At 41.1% G+C, this 25,155-nt stretch overlaps 1 protein-coding gene and 1 long non-coding RNA gene across 2 annotated transcripts; both read right to left on the reverse strand.

Annotated features, from left to right (window-relative positions):
* Positions 1-18,653: 18,653 nt before the first annotated feature.
* Positions 18,654-20,640, reverse strand: LOC127342873 (uncharacterized). The gene is made up of 10 exons (XM_071828263.1): positions 20,464-20,640; positions 20,310-20,359; positions 20,124-20,201; positions 19,990-20,048; positions 19,774-19,909; positions 19,571-19,667; positions 19,414-19,480; positions 19,155-19,253; positions 18,913-19,006; positions 18,654-18,791 (listed from the first exon to the last, which is right to left on the reverse strand). The coding sequence occupies exons 1-9, from the start codon at positions 20,568-20,570 to the stop codon at positions 18,920-18,922; spliced, it is 780 nt and encodes a 259-aa protein (XP_071684364.1). The 5' UTR covers positions 20,571-20,640; the 3' UTR covers positions 18,654-18,791; positions 18,913-18,919.
* A 32-nt stretch (positions 20,641-20,672) lies between these two features.
* LOC139838524 (uncharacterized) lies at positions 20,673-24,349 on the reverse strand. The gene is made up of 7 exons (XR_011755633.1): positions 24,143-24,349; positions 24,005-24,067; positions 22,120-22,199; positions 21,323-21,364; positions 21,110-21,208; positions 20,857-21,001; positions 20,673-20,728 (listed from the first exon to the last, which is right to left on the reverse strand). It is a non-coding gene; the product is annotated as an uncharacterized lncRNA (long non-coding RNA).
* Between the last annotated feature and the right edge of the window lie 806 nt (positions 24,350-25,155).

Consider the following 25,155-nt stretch of genomic DNA (forward strand, 5'->3'; position numbering starts at 1 on the left):
AAGAAGCAAACACTTGTGTGAACTGTGCATTGATTCCTACATACTTGCTTATTGCACTTATTATATTACTCTATGTTGACAATATCCATGAGATATACATGTTATAAGTTGAAAGCAACCACTGAAACTTAATCTTCCTTTGTGTTGCTTCAATGCCTTTACTTTGAATTATTGCTTTATGAGTTAACTCTTATGCAAGACTTATTGATGCTTGTCTTGAAGTGCTATTCATGAAAAGTCTTTGCTATATGATTCACTTGTTTACTCATGTCATATACATTGTTTTGATCGCTGCATTCACTACATATGCTTTACAAATAGTATGATCAAGGTTATGATGGCATGTCACTCCAGAAATTATCTGTGTTATCGTTTTACCTGCTCGGGACGAGCAGAACTAAGCTTGGGGATGCTGATACGTCTCCGACGTATCGATAATTTCTTATGTTCCATGCCACAATATTGATATTATCTACATGTTTTATGCACACTTTATGTCATATTCGTGCATTTTCTGGAACTAACCTATTAACAAGATGCCGAAGTGCCAGTTGCTGTTTTCTGCTGTTTTTGGTTTCAGAAATCCTAGTAACAAAATATTCTCAGAATTGGACGAAATCAACGCCCAGGGTCCTATTTTGCCACGAAGCTTCCAGAAGTCCGAAGAGGAGACGAAGTGGGGCCACGAGGTGGCCACACCCTAGGGCGGCGCGGCCCCCCCTTGGCCGCGCGGCCCTGTGGTGTGGGGCCCTCGTGTCGCCTCCTGACCTGCCCTTCCGCCTACTTAAAGCCTCCATCGCGAAACCCCCAGTACCAAGAGCCACGATACGGAAAACCTTACAGAGACGCCGCCGCCGCCGATCCCATCTCGGGGGATCCAGGAGATCGCCTCCGGCACCCTGCCGGAGAGGGGATTCATCTCCCGGAGGACTCTACGCCGCCATGGTCGCCTCCGGAGTGATGTGTGAGTAGTCTACCCCTGGACTATGGGTCCATAGCAGTAGCTAGATGGTTGTCTTCTCCCCATTGTGCTTCATTGTCGGATCTTGTGAGCTGCCTAACATGATCAAGATCATCTATCTGTAATTCTATATGTTGCGTTTGTTGGGATCCAATGAATAGAGAATACTTGTTATGTTGATTATCAAAGTTATATCTATGTGTTGTTTATGATCTTGCATGCTCTCCGTTATTAGTAGATGCTCTGGCCAAGTTGATGCTAGTAACTCCAAGAGGGAGTATTTATGCTCGATAGTGGGTTCATGTCTCCGTGAATCTGGAGGGGTGACAAGAACCTCTAAGGTTATGGATGTGCTGTTGCCACTAGGGATAAAACATTGGTGCTATGTTCAAGGATGTAGTCACTAATTACATTACGCGCAATACTTAATGCAATTGTCTGTTGTTAGCAACTTAATACTGGAGGGGGTTCGGATGATAACCTGAAGGTGGACTTTTTAGGCATAGATGCATGCTGGATGGCGGTCTATGTACTTTGTCGTAATGCCCAATTAAATCTCACTATACTCATCATAATATGTATGTGCATGGTCATGCCCTCTTTATTTGTCAATTGCCCAACTGTAATTTGTTCACCCAACATGCTGTTTATCTTATGGGAGAGACACCTCTAGTGAACTGTGGACCCCGGTCCAATTCTCTATACTGAAATACAATCTACTGCAATACTGTTCTACTGTTTTCTGCAAACAATCATCTTCAACACAATACGGTTAATCCTTTGTTACAGCAAGCCGGTGAGATTGACAACCTCACTGTTTCGTTGGGGCAAAGTACTTTGGTTGTGTTGTGCAGGTTCCACGTTGGCGCCGGAATCCCTGGTGTTGCGCCGCACTACATCCCGCCGCCATCAACCTTCAACGTGCTTCTTGGCTCCTCCTGGTTCGATAAACCTTGGTTTCTTTCTGAGGGAAAACTTGCTGCTGTGCGCATCATACCTTCCTCTTGGGGTTCCCAACGAACGTGTGAGTTACACGCCATCAGTATTCTCACAGGTCCAATGAGAACACCCTAAGATACTACTGAAGTATTATTACAAACCAACATAAAGATTAAACTGAGCTCAGCAACTTATTTAGGTAAGCTACTACGCTACTCAGCTCTAAGATAACTAGGGTAAGACACTACTCCTCCGCCTCATTGTTGTCAGCCCCGTAGGCTATCCCATAGTCCACTCCTTCCACTCCTCCGGACAGATCAGGTTCCTCGTAGACCAGCTCGTATTCTCCTTCTGGTGCTTCATAGGTGGCCTCCACTTCATTGTCACAGTCTAGCAAGGGTGTCGAAAGAAAGTGAGTACAGAGGTACTCAGCAAGTTCAAAAGAGAAAATGTGTTTGGTTCACTAGCTACAACCATTGATCAAAAAATCTCAGGTCAATGCATGTTTCGAAAACATTTCTTCAAAAGGTTGATTTTATTCTGAAAACTATGCCCGCCAGTCTTCACAGGTTGAACAGAACTTTACAGAGTTCCTTTCCTGTCGTGTTTGTAGTTCCCTTCCCGGAACAGGGAGTGATAGCCACAATTTGATACACTCTGCAGAGGTGCGTTACTTTTCCCATAAGATAAGTTATCATTAATACCAACTGAGACGCGTTTCTTTCCACACTTCCTTGGTGTGGGGCCAGGTGTAAGATCCAAGCCAATCACTGCCTTCTCCGCGACCCTGCATACCCACCCTTTTGTCCATCCGTACATCCCTGGTAGACATCTCCCCATCATACGGCTTTACCCCCGATGTACTATGGACAATGCCTCAGAGACGGTAGAGCCTCTCATCCACACGGATGAGGATTTTAAAGGATTCCCAACCTACAGCGGTATTATCCCAACACCCAGCCATGCCCTATCAAGTCTGTTGATATGCAAGAGGGAAAAGATACAGCTGACTTCCCCAGAGCCATTATAGATCTCATGGTTAACACGAATTGTACGGCGCTAGAATCACTAGACGGCATTGGTGATTAGTCCAAGATTAGTAGAACCCTTGCAATGGAACCTCCACCATATAAACACATACCATGGTTCCATTGCCCACCATATAATTATATTCATAGTTGGAAAAGTAACATTTGATTTTCAATGCAGGAATGATAAGTATAGTACTTTTGCGCGTAAATTGATATAAAATAATCAAGATGACATGAGCAAGGCTGAACTTGCCTGGTGACTGCGAGATAATGCAGTTCGATGTGTTGGATGGAACCTGGACCTTGAGTTCTGTAAAGAAGCATCGTTGTCCGGTAAGGACAATGTTATAAAATCCAAATAATGCATGCATGGGTGTATTATTTCATGTTGAATATTTATGCCTTTGGCAGTAATTTATAATTACTTTAAATCCTTTAACATTGTTTTCTTTTCTAAAAATTAAAATATTTAAGAGTAAAAAAATTCCTTTTGGAAAATATTTATTTCAACTAAGGTATTTGAAATAATAGAGTTTTCCTTATTTTTGGAAAGAAAAGGAATTTTGGAATATTGAGATATTTCCATTTTGGAAAATCTTAAATCTTTAAAATAAAAGACTTGGAATAATAGAATTCCTTTTGAAAACATTTGAATAACAAATATTTGAATCCATTGGGAGTTTTTCTTGATTTTTAAATCCAAGGAAAATTCCTAATTTAAATTTTCAAGTTCATTATTAAATTAAAAAAATTCAAGATTTGATCTTTTGATGTAAATTCTATTTCTTATTTTATTCTTGTTAGGAATAATTTATTATTCATCAATCCTATTGTTTTTGGATTTTTAGAGGTATTTAACAATATTTAAAATTTGGTAGAATTCACAAATTATTTAAAAATGGAGAAGACCTAAATACCCCTCTCTGGCCCAACTGGGCCAGCCCACTAAGACGGCCCGTTTGGCCATCCCATCTGGGCCTGCCCAAAACTGTTCGGTGGGCACCGAACTCGTCGGGCCACCCCTCACTTGCTCACTCATCTCTCTGGCGCAACCCTAACCCTAGATGTGGCGATTCCCATGGTGACTGTGTCGCCGCCATGGTCACCGCCGTGCTCCGTCCGCCTCCGGCCATTCTAGGGCACGCCGTTGGTCGCTATCGACGCAGCGCGCGACGTTGCATCTTCTCATCTGCGTCGATTTGACTCCTTCTTCCTCGACGGCTCGTGCGCGTGCTCGACACCTGTAGACATCGACGGATCCTCGGCTATCTCCGCCGATCTGCACCTTCTCGCCATGCCTGGGCGTTCGCCGCCTCCCACGCTAGCGTTGCGTGGTCGGGCACTGGCATGGCCGCGGTCTGGCGCCGCCGTGGCTGGCCGTGCCACCATGCCACCATGTCTGCCTCCACGATCTTCGCAAGGTAACCTCATATTCCTCCTCTTCTACCTCTCTCTACTCCTTCCTCTCCTTCTCGATCTGTGCCTACTACTCCTTATGCGTATGCTCCCGATGATATGCTGCTGTGCGTGTTGTGCTTGCTGTGCTGCTATGCTTGCTTTCTTCTACGCCTAAGCCTGCTGACGCCATGATCTAGCCTGTTCATGCCTACTGGTGATTTGATTATGCCTGTGTAGTTCTTACTGGTACACTGGACTCATGCTATCCTATCTATTCATGCCCTGGTGCTGTTCATATTCTTACTGGTCCTTGTTCATATGCTTACTGAACTTGTTCATATGCTTACTGGACTTGTTCATATGCTTACTGGACTTCATCCTATTCTATCCAGTTGTGCTCCTCTGCTATGCAATTGCTTGCTAATGGCCTTGCTATTGACCTAGGTTAGCACTGCTGACACTTGTGGTGTCAGTGATGCTCACCTATGCCATGTGTTTGCTTCAGTTGATCCAATTATTGAATCACTGCATGTGTGTGATGCTCTGCTATGTCTAGGGGCTTGATCTGATTGATCCATTTGCTCAATCAGATGCTAGTGGCTAGCTACTGGTTGATCCTTGGCTAATTAATTAGCTTGCTCTGGTTACTGTTGTGACTTATGCTTGCTATCTGATGCTCAAGTGTGTGTATGTGCTTGGGTGGATTATTTATGAATGAACTGCTTCTGCGGTGTTGATTAAATACATTTATATGCATGATTTGATATTTCCATGATCAATTTGGAAATAAATGAATTCTGAATCCATTTTTGGATGATGATGACTTATAGTTTTGGCTTAAATGGATGGATTTGTGGTTGATGTGACCACAGTAGCCTTGCTACTGCTTGGTTGCTCACACAATTTGACTAGTTCTTGTTGGCTACCCATCTCTGCTTGCACAGTAGGGAATCATACATGATAGGAATGTCACTATGCTTGCTTGTGAAGAAATATAGGTTTAACTGATGGGTTTCTTGGCTAGGATCTCACTAGGTAGTACTTGGTAGCTTCTAGTACCTGTAGATCCTCTACTGGTGCTATCTGTGCATCTATCCTTGCTTATTTGCACATGAATAGTATCTAGATGGTTTTGGGCTCTAGCTGCTCCCTTTTCTGCCAGTGATCCTTGGTCAACACCAAGTGATGACAACCCCATGAGCATCTGCTCATCTCATGCCTTGTGTCATGCAATAATATGGATTGGATCCACTGGATCCTCTCCAGGTACTTGCTATACCTTGTTCCAGCTCCTAGATGGTTATGCTCAGCTACTGTTGAGCTGTTGCTTGATGTTATTGGTTACTTGCCCTGCTAGTCCTAGCTCCTGATGATCTTGCTTAAGTTCCCATGTCTCTGTTGGGTTTTGGTTGGTTGATTTGGATGGATAAATGGTTTCAGTGGTTGGTTTTGTTGTTCTTGAGCAAGAACAAGATGAACTATGCATTGTTCCTTGTTGGTTGTTGGGTGAATGATTATCTGGTCGACTTGTGACTTATTCCTGATGGTTTCTACCCTTTTATACTATCTGCTGGTTCACCATGGCTGTGACACACAAGCCTAGCATGGCTTGGTGACTAAGGGCCACTTCTTTTCGGCTTCTTGAGCGGCTTCTGGAAGAAGCTTCTCCCCACCAACTTCTCCCAGAAGCCCGAACCTCAAATATGTTCTGGCTTATAATCTTATTTAGCCCAAACTAGAATATAAGCCAGAAAAGTTTTAGGGTCCGGGCTTCTGGGAGAAACTGGTGGGAAGAAGTTTCTCCCAGAAGCCACCGGAGAAGCCCAAAAGAAGTGGGCCTAAGCCATGGCCTTGGCTTGCTGTTGGATGCACAGCAGCTGTATGAGCTGTGTGTTCCTTTGGTGAAACTTGAGCCCATCATTGGCTCAGGTTTGGTCTGCTGGTGCCTATCTTGGTTCTGGCCAAGTTTTGGACATGGACAAGTGTCCTGGACACTTGGTTTTAACCCCCTGTCTAGTTTCTCACTTGATTTAACCCCCTGTCTAGTTTCTCCTCTAATTTGCAGGTTTCAAAGCTGGAAACGATCCAAGGACAATTCCTTGCAGGACATTTAGTTTAGGTTTTAGTATAGGATCAAATTCTTCTAATCTTCTTTTTTATTTTTTTAATTATTCATCCAATTCTTGTATGATGAATATTGTAAAGACAATGCATGTGTGTGTATGATCAATAAAGCTCAAGTTTTCCTTATGAGCTTATTTGTAAATGTATTATTTACTTATGAATTATCTGTGTATAAATATTGTGATTTGAATTATGTAAATACATATGATATGATTTCAGTTATGATGTGATTTGAATTATGATGTGTTTTGAATTATGATGTGATTTGAATTATGAATTCATAATTCATTTATAGATTACTTATCTATTACTTCTTTTGTTTTGAATTCAAATATGACTTGTCAATTCAAATCATATCCCAAAATCAATAAGTACAAAAGAGATCATGTCAAAATTCTTAACCTCACATTGCCTAACCCTAATTGCAATGAGAGAGAACCTCGATCCCTCTTAGGTTTTTATGCAATAAGGCGCGAAAATTTCCCTCGTTTTGCGATGAAATGCATATCCCAATTCTAAATCTACCCTTCGTTGTTCCTATGTTCTGGATTATTACAACATGTTCTTTTATACAAGTTGGACTAGAACCAATACTTAAGAACGGGGCATATAATATGCATCTATCAATACATCTTACACAAAGTAGAGTCAAATATCATAGAACAGTATTATAGAACAAAGATCCACCACATAGGAATTAATTACATATATGACCATAATCATGTTGGGCAGCTCATATGGTACTAAGATCTATGAAGAACATGAGAGAAATAGATCAAGCTACTGCCACAAACCCGTAGTCCAGAGGTGGAGTACTCCCCCTTGATCATGGTGTTGATGAGGAAGACGTCAGAGAAGGTGGAGATCCCTCTGGAGGCGGCTCCGGTGGAGTTTCCCCCTCCAATCTTCGGTGCTGCAGCCTCTGTTTTCGTGTTTCTATGTTTCTGCGGCGTCTTCCTCCAAAGAACCCTCGGGGTTATATATATATATATATATATATAGGGTTGCACTATTTTGCAACCGGTGCTTAGAATATTATTCTGAGCACCATCCACCCTATATAGGCGCGGGCGGACAGGATCGAGAAAAAAAAAACCAGCTTCGTCTACCCACCCGTACGAACCCATCCCCATCCAATCCTCCCCACGCATCCCACCCCGTGCTCCTCGCCGGCCAGTCGGCCGCGCGCCGCGCGCCGCCGCCCCACTATCCGCTCGCCACCACGTCACCACCCCCTCTTCGCACGCGCCTCTCCCCTTCCCCAAGCTCCTCACCCGCGCCTGTCCCCTTCCCCAAGCTCCTCACCCGCCGCCGCACCATCCAGCGCCGCCTGGAACTTCCGCCGCCGCCGCGCGATCCAGCGCCACCTGTAACCTGCAGTGCCGAGGGTCTGCTTCAACCGGTGTGGGCGAACGACCTTCTTCCTCGCGGGCGACGCAGGCCAAGCCCCCTAATTACCTTGCCTCCCCTGCTCTTTTTGGTCGTTGACCCTGGCCTCTCCTCCCATGAAGCCCCTCCAGCTCATCTCTTTTGTCGCCATGGCTGCTCGTGTCCTGTAACGACCTCGAGGACCGCTGCCCCGCAAGAACCATCCACCTGACGGCCGATGAGGCATGCGAGCTAGGCGATGAATTTTGTTTCCTGCAAATGGTTGTACTTGCTGAGACACGAGGGTTGGACTTCCTTCACGCATTGTGCCGGCCGGTTGCTCTGAACTTCCATGGCCTACTGGCCTCCCCACAAGTAGCATCATGTAGTTAGTATGCAAGAGAAATTCAGAATGTTGGGCAACTCCTCGGCCGCCATGCGTGTGGAGAATTTTATCCACCGTCGTAACTGGGCGCGGGCAGCCATGAACGGAGCTGCTCTCTTTTCTCCTGCAGAAATCAATTGAGTTCGGCAGTACATGGTGTTGAGATAAGAAGCGCAGGTAATAGACAGTACAGATACACAGCTACAAGCAACACAACAGACAGAACTACACTGATGGAGAGTGCACCCATTCAGTTAACAAGGTGCAGATTTTTTCAGTTTACAAGGTGCAGATTTTTTTTTTGTAAAAGGTTTCACGATTTTACTGGCAGTATGTGCATCAGCGAGACATGCTCCTATGGTTGTTTTTTGCATAATGATTAGTTGCGAGCGTCCTGAGCAGTTTCCATTGACACTGAAAAATTATTGCAATTTAATTGTGGCTAATTCTCCGGCGCTCTCAGTTCTGGTGACTTCCGCTATCATCGCTCCAGCGCCCTCTTCTGCTCACACTATTTCCCTTCGTTCAGCAGTACAAGCAGGTTCAGGAAAAAAGTGTAACCGGCTATAAAGAAAAAGTACAAACAGATAGTGCTTGGGTAATGCTAGGATTTTATTTTTTCACTGTTCTTCGTGGTCGATGCATTTGCTTTTCTGTAACTTACGAAACAGGACATGTTCTATCATTTATAAAAAGTTGGGAAGTACCTCGCCCGCAGTCCCTCGACGTTAGTGTCCCCTTCCCCTGCACCTCAACACCAACAGATATTACTGAAATTTGAGGTTCTTCTAATATTGTCAGACATTGAACATCGTTTGATGGAGTTACACTAGTCATATTACGGAAGCAAACATATTGTTCATGATATGCACTTCCTTTAGGTTCAAAGAGCTTCTAATTTCTCTATTCATATTTAAAAAAATCTATATGTGGGCTTGCGGAGACCGAAATGCATGTGTTCTGTGATTGTGAATTTGGTAGAGCAGTTTGGTTTGCCAATCCGTTAAGAACTGATTTTTTACCATGGTTTGTACCCTTCTGCTTTAATTCAGTTCTTGCTGGCTATTTGGCACTCTGAAGTTTCAGTGCATATTGTGTTTGCATTCATTTGATTGGTTTGGAAGTGTCGTAGTGATTTGCTTTTCCATAGAAAAATTTGGACAGTTTTTAGGTCCACCGTGCCGCTGTAGGTAGCGAGGAACACAAACTCTTGGCTGTTGTCAGCTTTGGATGGTGTTGTGGTTTCCAGGCCAGACCTGGCAGCTATAACTTTCTCTTTTCTTGATGTCTGATTGCTTCATGTGATGCAGCTTACAAGCTACAACCCTGTTGTCGATGCAAATGTTGTTGCCCATGGAGCATTCTTCCACAACCCTGAACGGAAAATCGAAGTGTTAATCCAGTATGTATCCTATTTGGTTTCTTTAATTCTTCAGGCTGAAGCACGGGCTGTTTGGCTGGTGGACAAGCTGGGGTTGGCTGGAGTCTCTTTTCTCTCCAACAACATAACGCTTGTTTAGGCGGCCACAAAGAACTGCCGGCGCCGCCAAGGAGTAGGCGTAGAACCGCCGACGCTGAACAGGATGGCTATGTTCCTACGAGGAGGAAGGCCAATGCCGCCGTAGCTGTCTCAGTTCAATTTTTGAATGCATGAAGTCTTCTTTTGTTGGGTTCTATTTTGCTTCAGATTATTGATGGAGAATGCGGAGTATCCTTTTCTTAGCTTCAGTTTTGCTCCAAATTTGGTCAGATTGTTGGGTGTAGCTTTGCTTCAGATTAGCGATGTTGTTAGACTGAAAACTATAGTCTAAAAACAGTGAAAACTATAGCCTGTAGCATAATTTCTTTTTGCTTCATATCTTGTCAAAACACCCAAGTATTGGTACCGTTTTGCATCTAGGTACCGTCCAATGCAAACCATGTAAACACCTAAGTCTGAGTCTGAATTTAGTGCAGGCGGCGGATTCTTTCAATCAGTTATGGTCAGGTTTCTGCATGGGATCAGGTACTACTTGGCATGGTGTGGGAAAGTCACTGAATCCCAGTAGCTAAACATTACTTAGCTAGCTAGTGCATAGTCTGCATACACGCGACAAATGTAAGCAATGCCTAATGTGTCAACCCCATTGACTCTAAATTATAATATAGCGACTCTGCTATTGTTGCTGCTCTCAGCCTTTGTCTTTTAGAAGTACTGCTAGGGCTCTACTACAACGACTAATAGCTTGTACTGCTAGGAGAAGAAGGTTATACTGCCGTATTGGTGTACGTCCAGTGGTGGTTTTCTCCTTTTTGTTGACACACAATATCGTGTACTGCTCGAGACAAAAATGTTGTAGTGATGGAGATTAAAAAGTGTACTGTCCCATTGAACATTTTCTCCAACAGAATTGAACACATTATTATTTTGTTTCAATTTACTTGATTACATAACTGTTTAATTTTTAGTTGATGATTTGACATATTACATTTTCACCACCAAAAGAAGTAGAAGATAAGAAAATGAAGTGCATATGCATAAGAGAAAATTCCTAAGTACAAACCTTCTCCGATACACCTTCTCCGACTTCACGAAGTGCAATAATATTGTATAAATCAGTACACACCTTTTATTTGCTAAGTACAAGCCCTTGGAGCTGCCTCGATTCCTAATTTTTTTGTAATCATCTCTTTTGCAGTATTATTTGAATAGAAATGGGAAGTGTAGGTTCTCGGTTTGCGGAAGTACAAGAGGCTGTAGGTGCTTCAAAAATAGTCGTTGCAAGCCCGATGCCACTATCTCAGATCCACTAGTGAAGATAGGAAATGCGAACTAATCATTGTAGTCTGGGCAGTACAGATTGATTCGAAAAAGGTGCATATTGATTCGGATGAGAAGTGCATTTGGAAAATAAAAACGGAAGCACATATGAAGAGTAGTTGATGCCAGCAGAGAAATACAATCATATAGTAGTGAGAGCTGCAAGTTTTTTATTTATTTTAGAAGTGCAACATTTTCTAAATCTGAGTGTTTAATTTTTGGGGAGGGCATGGGGTATTGGATGTAAAACATTCGACGTCATATAACTTCCTAAAAAATGCACGGGAAGTGCTAAGAAGTACACACAAGATTTGTTGGGAAGTATAGGACTTTGATTTCTGAAGTGAAATTGGACGAATACGCAATAACGGCATGAAAGAATTAAACCTACGAGAAATACAAGAAAAAGAAAAATACACCAAAACAATTGTCAAGCTGGACGTACAAGTAGTAATGTCATGAAGTACATATGTCAAGTTTGAAAGTGAAAAAAATCCCGTGAAATGCAATAAATAAATAAAATCATTTGTAAAAAATTAATTCGCTATGGGAAAAAATCAATTCATCCGTCTAGCAGCATGGTGTCGCGTCGACTGTCCCAGCGCCGACCCAACCCATCGTCAATGCACCGTCAACATTTGGAAGTTCAAAACTACGATCTTGAGATGTACAATTCAGTTAAGAGAAAATAAGAAAAGGTAATTAAACTGTCTGCTGGGAAGTGCACACATCAGCACAGGGAAGTACACAAAGTCGGGTTTAGAAAGTACATGTCTTCTCCTCCTATAATTTCATAGTACATATAAAATAGTAAAATATAATTTTCCTGAAGTACATAAGTCAAACATTGGGAAGTGCGCTTAATTAGTTTTGGTAAATACATGATCAGCCTTGTAGCACATGAAAAGTAATAAAAATCATCCATTTTTTACCTCATGAGAAGTACAAGTGGTGACCATGGGAAGTACAAAACATCAGTTTTGGAAGTGCAAAACAAAATAATCCCGTCATCCGTGAGGAAGTTCGAATAATCGACGATGAGAAGTACAACCATTTGACACTAGCAGTACATGCACTTACTATAGGAAGTACAAGAAACCCAACAAAATGAAAACATAGAAAAAAAATTATTCGCATCAACAGTGAGGAAGTTCAAATACTTGACGACGAGAAGCACAACCATTTTACATGAGAAGTACACCCACTCAATATAGAAAGTACAAGAAAACCGATAAAATCCAAATGTAGAAAAAATAAAATAATCCCGTCATCCGCGAGGAACTTCAAATACTTAATGCTGAGAAGTACAACCATTCGACATGAGCAGTACATGCACTTACTATAGTAAGTATAAGAAAACCGACAAAACAAAAATGTAGAAAAATCAAAATAATTACATCCCCGGTGAGGAAATTCAAATACTTAATGATGCGAAGTACAACCAATTGACACGAGCAGGACGCCCACTTAATATAGAAAGTACGAGAAACCCGACAAAATCCAAATATATAAAAAATAAAATAATCCCGTCATCCATGAGGAACTTCAAATACTTAACGCTGAGAAGTACAAACATTCGATAGGAGCAGTACAACCAATTAATATCGGAAGTACAAGAAAACCAACAAACCCAAATGTACAAAAAACAAAAATAATCCCGTCATCCGGGAGGAAGTTCAAATACTTGACGTTGAGAAGTAAAACCATTCAACGCGAGTAGTACACCAACTGAATATTGGAAGTACAGGAAAACCGACCAAATCCAAATGTACAAAAACAAAAAAAATCCAATCATCTTTGGGAGGTACAATAAGTGATTCCGAAAAGTACAAGCGTTGAATACAAGAAGTACAGACGGTAACTACGAGAAGTACAAAGTGTTCAAATAAAACTTTATCGGTTTTCGTAAACAATTTCGTGAAGCAGCACCGAGAAGTACAACCGAATTGATGTGGAGAAGTACAACCATTCAACATGAGCAGTATACCCACTGAATATAGGAAGTGCAAGAAGACCGACAAAATCCAAATGTACAAAAAACAATAATAATCCCATCACCTGTGAGGAAGTTCATATACTTAACAATGAGAAGTACAACAATTCGACACAAGCAATACACCCACTTAATATAGGAAGGCGACAAAGTACGAATGTAGAAAAAACAAAATAATCCCGTCATCTGCGATGAAGTACGAGCAGTGATTCCGAGAAATACAGGCGAAGGCAACAAGAAGTACAAGCGGTAATTACATGAATTAAAAGTGTTCAATGAAATTACTCCCACATAAGTTCACATAGCAAAAAAACAACAATAATCCCAGCACCCATAAGGAAGTTCATATACTTGACAATGAGAAGTACAACCATTTTATACGAGCAATACACCCACTTAATATAGGAAGTACAAGAAAACAGACAAAAAACAAATGTAGAAAAAATAAAATAATCCCGTCATTTGAGGAGAAGTTCAAATGCTTGACGGTAAGAAGTACAACCATTCAGCACAGTACACCCACTTAATATAGAAAGTACAAAAAACAAAATAATCCCGTCATTCATGAGGAAGTTGAAATATTTGATGATGAGAAGTACAACCATACAACATGAGAAATACAACCTTTATTGTAAGAAGTACAAGAAAACTGACAAATTTCAAATGTAAAAAAGTAAAACAATCCCGTCATACGCGAGGAAGTTCAAATACTTGACAATGAGAAGTACAACCATTCGACACGAGCAGTACAACCACTTATTGTAGGAAGTACAAGAAAACCAAAAAAACCAGAATGTACAAGAAAATAAAATAATCTCATCATCCGCGAGGAAGTTCAAATACTTGACGGCGAGAAGTACAACCATTGGACACGGGCAGTACAACCACTTATTATAGGAAGTACAAGAAAACCGATAACAATCCAAATATACAAAAAAACAAAATAATCTCGTTATTCGCGAAGAAGTTCAAAGACTTCAAGTTGAGAAGTACAACCATTCGACACAAGAAGTACACAAACTTAATATAGGAAGTACAAAAAGCCGACAAAATACAAATACACAAAAAACAAAAAAATCCCCTCATCCGCGGGAAGTACAATCAGTGATTCCGAGAAGTACGAGTGGTGATTGCAGGAAGGACAAGCGGTAACTACGGGAAGTAGAAAGTGTTTAGATAAAAATTTATTAATTTTTCTGAACGGTTTCGTGGAACGCACCAAGAAGTAGGACCGCGTTGCCCGAGAAGTACAAGCACATGTCGAGAGAAGTTCAATGCTCTGTTTTTGCGAGGCGAAAATCTATTGTGCAAATCTCATTGTTTTGATCACCAACCACCTCAACCATTGCCACCCAAAGGTTTATCTGATAGATTAGGAGTCTAATTTCATTACCTACAACATTTCACAACAAATAAAGAGATCTAATGCATCAAATTCAAGTCACTATCTCGCAAAGTACACCGGAAACATGATTTCAAAACTTCTAAAATTAATTTTAAACCGTTTAGATCTGGCAAAAATGATATATATGAAAAAGATGCGCCTTTTTTACACATTTCCAACCGTATATCATTTGCATTGCTTAAATATACCGCATAGAAATCGCGGGGAAAATCATTCGGTTCCCGTCTCATAAAACGGGCGGACAGTAATTCGAGTTATTCTCTTAAACTATAAGGAATTAGAGAAAACAATTGGAATATGAAAGTTGCGCCTAGTCCGTAGCTTTCCAACGCCATATCATTTGCATCATTCCGACATACGGTTGAAACAAATCGTCCAAATTACTGTCCGCTTGTTTTTTGAGTACGTCCGAATTTCGGTATTTTCAAAATTGTTCAAAAACTGTGAGGATTTTGAAAAAACGTAAAACATGAAAAAGTTGCGCAATTTCATTATCTTTCCAACGGTATATCATTTGCACAGTTTCGATAAGCGGTTCGAAAATTGAACTAAAAGTTCGTTTTCTGGCCATATAGAAGCGTTTTCGTATTTTCAAAATTAAATTTAAACCGTGCAAAATCTGTAAAAAGTGTGAACATGAAAAAGTTGCGGTTTTTCATTATCTATCCAACGGTATATCATTTGCATAGTTCCGACAAATGGTTGAAAAACTCGTGGTATAATCAGTACCTCTAAAGAAAACGGGAAGTTCAGGTAAGTTCGACAGAAAGTTGAACCCTGTTATCCGGAAAGTGCAACCTTGTGTCCAGGAAAGTACAAGTCGGTGCTCAGAATATTATTCTGCAACCGGTTGCAGAATAGTGCTGGTATGTATATATATATATATATATATATATATATATATATATATATATATATATATATATATATATATATATGAGTTTTTAGGTCAAAATACGTCGGTTCGCAAAAGAATCAAGCGAATCGGATGATCTACACCAAAAGAGCCAGGGTGGCGCACCCCTTGCTGGCCGCACCACCTACCCTTTTTTGGGCCTCTAAGCCTTCCAGGTCTGGTCCAAAACTCCAAGATGCTTCTCTCGGTGAAAAAATGACTCCCCAGAAATCCTAACTTATTTGACTCCGTATAGGTATCTAAAAGTGAAAAATACACAAAACAGAGTTTTCCTGTTCTGCAGAGCTATAACCTAAATAAAGGGGATCATAGGTAAATCTTCATAAATCAATATAAAACATGGTAATAACATAAAATATGTTGAAAATAGGTGGGAATATGGGAGTGGTGTTTTGGCACATGGGATCATATGTTCCCTTTATTTTAAAATGCATCTTAGATACATTTTGAAACATCAAAAAAAATTGAAACAAAAAATTCGCACGTACATTTTCACGTGCTACACGTCCACAAAGTTGTTTCATGAAAATCCAACTTGTCTTGTGACGTGTGTAAAAAAGACAAAATTCAGTGCTAAAAATAAGGCATGTCACAACATGATTTTTTTCTTTTTTATATAGACCAAAAAATATCGCGTTTTCTCGAAACTTAACGAACGCACATATATTATGAAGATGTACATGTAGAATTTTTCTTCAAACATTTTCGACACCTTGAACTATATTTTCTTGGTGAAGGGAGCATACGCACCCGGGTGCTAAATTGAATTTCCATTGAAATACATGTTAATAAAGTATAAAGTTCATGTATGCGTTTTTCATGAATCATGGGCCAAGGAGATTCTGATTAAGGCGGTGCTTCAGTCACTCAACACTTATGCCATGGGAGTGTTCAGGTTCCCACTTGGTCTCATTGATGAATTAACAAAAAAATGTTCGGAGCTTCTGGTGGGGAGATGAGGAAAATAAGCGGAAGATGCACTAGATGGCATGGGATAGACTAGATCGCCCAAAGTTTCAAGGGGGTGTCGGGTTTCAGGATTTGAAAATCTTCAACCAAGCCCTCCTAGCAAGGCAGGCCTGACGCCTAATCCAGAACCCCAAGAGTCTTTGTGCAAGACTGCTCAAGGCCAAATATTTCCCGATTGGAAACCTCCTCGATACTGCATTTATTCAGAATGCTTCACCAACATGGCAAGGTATCATGTTGAGCTTGGAACTGCTCAAAAAATGTGTTATTTGGAGGGTCGGCTCAGGCTCGAGTGTTAGAGTTTTCAGAGATAATTGGCTGCCTCGGCCAGGGTCTATGAAACTAAAGGGAAGAAGGGAGAATGCACGATGCCTGTGGGTGCCGGAATTGATTGGCCCTGCTACACGTACCTAGGATGAGGCAAAAGTCCGAAGAAACTGTCTCTCTAATGACGCAGACGCTATCCTCGCGATCAAGCTGACGGGTAGAGCCTGCGAGGATTTTTTGGCTTGGCAACCTGAGGAAAATGGTATCTTCACGGTCTGCTCCGCGTATTGCCTTGGCGTGGAGCCCAACCTGATGGAGTTGAGCGCAGGACAGTCGAGTATGAGCAATCAACTGGTGTGGTCATTTGGGAGGCAACGGTTCCTCGGAAACCAAAGATTTTCGCTCGCTGTTAAGCAAAATCTGCACCGTCGTATACGCTCAGTGGATCCCACTTGCTCCATCTGTGGACAGGAGAAAGAATCGGTGCATCACGCTTTGGTCAAGTGCACTATAGCGCGAGCGCTATATGAGGGCATGCGAAACTGTTGGATCTTGCTGTCAGAGAATGATTTCAGAAACACTAGAGATGAGTGGCTACTTAAATCTTCTTATGAATGAAGCAGCGAGCGCCCGCTCGAGGATTATCTTCGTGTTCTGGCAGTTATGGCATCAGAGAAACAATATAGTTCATGATGACCGCAAAGCGTTGGTTGCAGCAACTATATCCCCTACCTGAGCAATTACCTAGACTCTTTCTTATCTAACACAAGGGCTCCGCCTGATGACAAATGGAAAGCACCCCTTCTGAGTGATCGTGTTACAAAGCCTGCATGCCTAACTGTTTCAAGCTGGGCAGCACCGGAGAATGGTACCCTAAATGTCAACGTTGATGCTGGTTGGGACAACTCGAGCATGTATGCTGGCCTGGGTTGGGTTATCAGAGATCATCGTGGTCTGCCCCTAGCTACAGTCAGAGTGGAAGTTCGTTCCATGGTGCCCGAGCGCGGAAGAAGGTGAAGTCCCGACGTTCTTGGAGTGCTTGAAATACCTGATCAACACGAACTGCAACAAGGCAATCATTGAATCAAACTGTCTCTGGTTGTTTCAGATGTTCAACGCAGAAGCAAGAATCGATCGCCATGCTGGTGCTTGTATAGGGAGGGGTCCTCATATTAGTACGGTAAAAGTGGATCACGTGAGCAATGAAATAGCACATGCCTTAGGGCATCTCCAACACGGCGACTCAAACGTGGCTATTCGTTTTGAGCTAACTAGATGACCTGTTGCGCTATCGCGCAAATGGCAAAATTAAGTTAGATTTTAAACCAGAAATTGTATCCTATTTTAGTATTAAGAATTAGCCTGTAATTTAACTGCTTTGGTATAAGCTCCTCCACCAAATTATAATTAATGTATGGAAAGAGGTATTATCATAAAAGAATCATAAAATGACAACTACTAATTTCAAGAAGAATATTTTTACTTATTGTGAGTAGCAAGACCGAAAAATTTGGTTCGACATTTTGAGCCCCTTAACCGATACCATGGGAACTGGAAAGTATTACAAATGTTTGCCCCACGTAAATAATTCCCACGACTATTCTCAGCTGATACCGGTCATCCTCGTCGCGATTTGCATTAATGGCCCAGTCTCTTACTCTTAACCTATCTCTCTACCCCTCTGCCTTGATCTGCTGCACCTGTAGAGAAATAACGATACAGCTAAATATACCACAGTTCAGCAGAACAATTCAAATTTTGATAATGGCTTCCATAGCAATGATCGGATACATGATATTTTCAGCTCAAACAGCAGCAGGACATGTTTCAATTCAACAAGAAAACAACAACATCAAAATAGTTGTTCAGTTCGACAACAAAGCAGCACCAACACACTGCAATTCAGTTTAGCAAACAACCACACCTCTTTAGTAATATAGCTACAGTAATTGTGGTGGTCTATTTCAATTTGGAAATCAAATCTACAGTAACATACGGAGTATTTGGTTACTTGTAGAATAGGAACATTTTTTAACAAGTTAATCAAGTTCTAAAGAAGGCTTAAAATTTGTCAAATGACCTTGATGTCGGAGGAGTTGAATGGAAGGCCTCTGAAGCCCTTTCACTCTCTTTCAGAAACTCCTCTGATGCTTGTAGTGAGGATATTGCCATCTCGTGAGATTTTTCCGTGTCTCCCTCATCAAGAATCAACCCATGGAAATAGTATGCAGCAGCCTGGCAAATATATGAAGAAAAATATCACCTGTTTAAATCTCTCTAGAAGGAAAAGTAAAGAAATCTACATACTGTCTACCGACATGTCGAAGAGAAAATAATGTTAAGCTGGTCTGCACACCTTTGCTTCAGCATACTTCCACTTTACAAATAGTGTGTGCTTTTTTTTTCGCCCATCCATCTGACAAAGGAAGCTCTGGTATGCTATCCTTAATCTGTAGAACAATAATTTGTCGATTCAAGTGCAATAAGTTTTTGGAATAGCTTTTTAAAGAAAAAATGAAATGATGTAGTATGATGGGAAAGAACAGGCCCACATGCTCATAAGCCCTTCAAAATAGGTCTCAAAGAAAAAAGATGTACCTGTTGCCAATATTTGACCAGTTCGCAAGCTAAACGCCGTTTTACTGCTAAAGTAGCCTTTGGATTATCAATTGCCAATCCAAGTTGCATATCAACTCCCTGTAGGATTTGAAGATGATAGGTCACTCAACTTTCCAAGAACTGAATTGAGCTAGTTCAGTTTTGGAGGAGATTATGAAGTAATCTATTTTGTAAAGAGGGCCTTATTTTCACAAAAAAATAAAAAAAAGTGTTTGTTTTGTTACATATTGAAGAGTACCTGGCCAAGTCCTTGCAAGCTAAGTGCTTTTAGATTTCCTTCTGCTAGATCTACTGGGAGTGCCCTTCTGAAATTAACATAAAAAATAAAACTCAGTAGATGTCATTGCGAATTGGGCTCTTTGAGATTTATAAACTGATATCACCAAGTATGAAACCTTTTCTCGGGTGGTATCTGCAGAAGTACTTGATTAACTGCACAATCCAAGAACCCAGCTGCTTTCAAGAAAACATCAACAGTGGCTCGCCTGCTCTCTGCACCGGATATATGTGTATTGTGTTGTTAGCGCTTATCACAATGCAATAGATTATGAAAATTAATAGTATTCATAATCCAAGATGTAAGTACTGAATCACGAACCTTCAGATACTCTCGGCCCATAGCCGTCACTGTATGACCTAGGAAGAAGCAGAGAGTTGGCCTGCAGGAAGCACACCATGGCCATCAGGTGCAGCATAGACAACACCTCGTACCAAGCATCTGCCATGGATGTCTCCTGCAATCAAACCATGATTTAACTTTTTGAGAATCTTAACCCCAGCCTCATGTTTGAACATGGATGGACCACAGAATTACCTCAGCATCATCTTCTTGGTTAGACCAAACAAACTGCACTTTGTTTCTCAGCTCACTGCCTGCAACATCAGGCATGATAATCAGTCCACAACACTATCATAGCAACAACAGAAACCAGTATAGGATAGGATGACCTCTTTCTTTCACCAATCCTAGCAGAACTGGCAGGTACTCCTCCAAAGCCTGTAGAAGATTAGCAGTGCTAGACCCTCCTGAAACCAACCAAACGCTATAAATGAAAAAACTGAACTTCTCATATGTCACATATAGCAGCCAAAAGCAGAACACAAGCTCTAGGAGCATGGCACTGGAAGGTGCACCTGCTTGCGCGGCATGAACTTCGTAATCCCGTGGTTGAGCTTCTTTCCTGCTGCATAGCACAAACAAAAGATTAAATCTTAAACAATAGAGAGAATGGGAAGAACAACAAAATCTGAACCAAATGAAACGAGAACAGATGGTCCACAAACTCACGTCCACCACCATCGGCTGCCTAAAATCAGTTCCTGGTTCCCCCGAGGTTGTGGTTTGAGCAGACGAAGCATTGCAGTCTTCATTGACCTTAAAAAGAAAAACCACATGGTATTATTAATTTGGCTCAGTCACTTCATTGGCCTGGAAAAACAAAATTTCTCATTGAACTATCTTTTTGAGCTAACCGAAGCCTGAAATGGTACTGACAACATGACTTCTCTACATATTATTCTTTAGCATATCAAATCGTTTACTGAAATAGCGGCTGCAAATAGGGAAAAACAATGATTAAGAGCTTTTAGCTTAAAAACATATATAAAATGGCCGGAAACTGCAGAATCAAAATTAATATTTATGCATGACTTTCAGACAAGAGAAAAATAGTATACCCACCAAGAAAACATGCCCCTTGCCAGAGAAAGAATCGGGTTTAACCTTAGTATCTTGGATGGACGCTCTTATTCATTGACGTACAACAGGCATCTTGCTGGCTTGAAGGGGCAATGGCCTACTACCAGCATGATCAAACGATCAAAACCTGTACAAAGAGGAAAAGTTCATAGAGAAAATCATAAGAATAAAACAATCTAAATTGAAGCATAGCTATCCAGATACTTTATGCAATGCTTTTATATTCATTTGGTACCTCATTTATCATTCATCACAAAAGCTCCAGCACCAAGGTGTCTAGATTAATGAATTTCAGAAGTCAGTGCGCATCTGCATAATGGTAACAAAATCCTACCTACATGAAAACAAAGTAAAGAAGTCTAGAGATCAGATGAAGCCTACCGGTGTAAATTAAGATTTAATATGAAACGGAAAACGATTAAAAGCAAGCACAAGTCTTTCTTACTACCTTCCTGTCCCTTGTCGCTCCGCCGCGGCACAAAACAGCGACCTGGACCAGATCAAGCAAGAATATATTTATCAACGCAGTCTTTATAGTACCAAATAACTGTGCATCGCCAAACTGAGCATGTTCAAAATAGGGATTTGGATATGTAGAAGAAAAGAGAGATGCATGTGGTACTCTGGAATTTATATATCTTAATTTGATAGATGATCGTTTCATAACTCTATCTCCAAAGTTTTCATAAGGCAGAATCTCACAAATCGCAATGACATTCTGGCTAGTCGCACACTGTAACCAAGAATACATGTGCATCAATAGAAGAGGAAGGAACAAAAGATATTACTTTTAATAGAACTTGTAACACCAACAAGAACCTATCTTTGCATTAAAACCACATTAAAAAATGAGGACAACATTAATGGTATGATTAAATAATAACCAATCAAGATAAGTGTGAGCATAGCTAGAGAATTAATAAACTTGCATGTATAATTTAAGTTTAACCATAATTCTCCTCAACTGTTCCGTAATTAGAGCCAGAGGAAAGTAACACATATGAAAAATATTTTAATAAATAAACAAATAACAAACCAGACAGGAATCTTTTCATAGGAACATAGGCTTTAAGATGTTTCAAACACTGATGGCTAGAGCACTCAAGGATGGAAGGGATAAGGACCATAAATTCAAACTATGCAGTAACCATGCTTTAATCTAGGAATCTGCAAACTATCTAATGCCTAGTACATATTTGTAGCAGTTAGTACTCATTCACATATGGGAACAAAAAACATTATCACCTTCAAAATTTTGTTGCCTTTGTCTTGACTCTTGAGTCTCAATAAATTTTCCTGTAAACAAAAAGTGAGTTGATAATCTCCTGCAATGGAACAAAGAGCTAAATAAATTAGCATCAAAGTAAACTGCGTTTGGTTTAGTATTACATAAGAAAGTTGTTGAAAGATGGAGGGTCAAATCAAAGATATATAAATGAAAGACATAATATCAGATGAAGCTGACATGTGCATGGTTAGTCGTATTATTAGGCAATACCAGCAGCGGCAAGTGCATCCATATTACCACCAAAAAATATCAATTATTTTGACTGCAACGAAACTGATCAAAGCAAAATTACCATTTATTTCGACCCACAACAGACTACTCCTTCGGAATCACAAAAGGTCTGACTTGACTACATTTCAACAGTAAATTTTTAATTTGGGGACAAACTGCTCAAGCGTGATCTAAAATCAATGTGAGTACTTGTTTTTTGATGAGTAAAGCAACGCTGCTTGGGGGAACTTGCTCTGCTTAGAGAATAGGGTTGGGGAAGAGGCGGCCAGGACGGTGATGGGTGAGGGCATGGCCGAGGGAGGGGAGGCCAGCACTGGTCAGCCTGTGTCCAGCACCTCCTTCACCCAACGCCACCCCAAGAGCCGCTCGCTGCTCCTCCACCTGCGTCCTAGCTCCGCCCCTCGCTTCTCCTCCTCCTCCGGCCCAGCGCCGTCCCTCGCTGCTCCTCCACCTCCGGCCCAGCGCCACCACAAGAACGACCTAGCGCAAGAGGAGTGACAAGGGCGAGCCCGGCGATGGCGGACGCCCAGCGGTGAGCGACTCCACGGCGGAGGAGTGGCGTCTGGAGCCAGCGAGGGTGGGAGCAAAGGTGCGGGGCGGACGGTGCAGCTCCGGAACATTGTGTGATTCAGCCTCAGCCTATATAGTGATATGCCATCAAATAGAGGTAGAAGTAGATATCCAAGCCGAGTGATTCCAGATAAAGAACACAACCTATGCACTGCAGCCAGGGGATCAGATAATTTATAATTGGCACTAAAACAATCTATGCACAATGCTCTAGAAACAATACCTCATTAATGACACGAGGTTTCCAGTTACATGAACACAAGAATCTCTAGCGTACAGGAAATCAAGATGTTAGTTACTAATTCCTATACCTAGCAGAACAGGAGAACCGAGAACGTGATGAATTTGGAAAGTGGTGCCGCAGTTTGGAAAACACTGTTTTACTACGCAAATACCTCCCTCTAGTTTGCTATGCTTTTATATCTTCATATTTTCTGCATATGCCTATTTAAATGAAGATTGAAAGTAGAGAGTAAATGAAAAGGAGAGGAATACCATACACAGTTTGGCACTGATCAATTTAAACTATATGCTATGTATATATGTAGCATGCGGAGTCACCTTTAACCATTAATCACTGACAAAGTGCTTTTTCAAAATAATTAGTTATGCCCATTTCCAAAGCTCTGAAGACATGTCTGGTGTGGTGCGATAAAGAAATATCCATAATTATGTACATGCAAATTTGATGTCTTTATGGAGTATGGAAACAAAAATCCATTTATATCTTACTTTTTTTTCTCGATCAATCTCGTCAAGTAAAACAACATACAGCTGGGATATAGAAACAACCTGGCTCCTGAGATTAATTGACAGCAAAAATTTATCTGTGGGTTAAATTATTAAGCACATGTACATAGCTAGCTGGTCTGGAGGCAAGTGGCAAGCTGTAGCAATGAAACAATAATTTTGGCCAATCAGAACTTTGCACTCCAAACGGTTACAACCATCTAGTGAACTTGTTTACTCAAGAAGCAATAAAGAGACCATATTTTATGGTAAAAATATTAATGGGTTGTGCTAAAAGGAACAAATAAGTACCTTCGACAAGTAAAGCTTGTGGAACCTTTAACCATGAAAGAGCACATAATTCAGCATAGTAATCTAGAAAAATGTCTGACATTAGAGCAAGATAATTCAAACAACAACGAAAAAGAGAGATAGAAAAATATCAATTACCTCTACAAATATAGCTTTGAAAGGTAAGAAAATAATAATCAGCGCTGAACTAATAAAAGTATTGCACATGCTTTGCCTGGAATACCACTCAGTACATCCTCAATATCATATTCACGTCAGTATCATGAAGATGAGTTATACCATGGTAGACATTAGCACAATACACACCCAGGTGAGTGCTACATGGGCAATGTTCAACCAATAATCACCTGCAACCCTCCCTGGAAATAATATGATGTTGACACAGTTTCCGTACATAGCATGGGTCTGATGCTAATGATTACAGCAGAGATACACTTGAAGTATAGCTCAGTTCTCGCACTGGAATAACTTCAGCCAACAGTCACCAGCGTAGAAGAAGTTATCAAAAAACATGCTCGCTTCCAACATAAACCACTGATAAGGTCACACAGCAACCACTACAGCAGGACAAAGCTTTGGTAACACAATCATGTAACACATGTAAAAATGTGTCACAAGTAAAAATGCAGTCACACATCATTTGTGTTCCAGCTGTAGACGGTAACACATATGTGGTAAGATATGAAAGGTGTTACAACTATTGGTAGAGTAACATATGAATTTGTGTTACTCAAAATGTATTACAAAATATATTTATAAACATGTAGTAAGGTGAGCAAAGACATGAGAAAACATCTCTCTTGAAGCCTCCCCTGCTCCTCGCACCACTCCAGTTTGAGAGTCGATGAAATTACACCCGGCTCTCTCCTTTTCTCCTCCCGGTGGCATTCCCGACCGGTGCGGTCAAGGGAGTGTAGCGCGGGGACATGTACATACTAGTAGTTGTAATTCTACTTATAGGTTTAGGATTGCCCTGGTAGGTTTTGGCTCCATGCCGATGTTGAGGGAGCTCCGGATGCTTCCAAGCGGCGTCCGAAGCATGGTGGTGGTGTTGTTGTTGCTGATGCTTGCGGTGTGGCGGTTGAGCAAGGCACCATCTCCTCCAATAAGCTCGTCGTAGGTGCTCCTCTTTGCGATTATTTTAGAATGAA

This window comes from Lolium perenne, chromosome 3 (genome assembly GCF_019359855.2).
Source record: "Lolium perenne isolate Kyuss_39 chromosome 3, Kyuss_2.0, whole genome shotgun sequence".
NCBI classification, from domain to species: domain Eukaryota; kingdom Viridiplantae; phylum Streptophyta; class Magnoliopsida; order Poales; family Poaceae; genus Lolium; species Lolium perenne.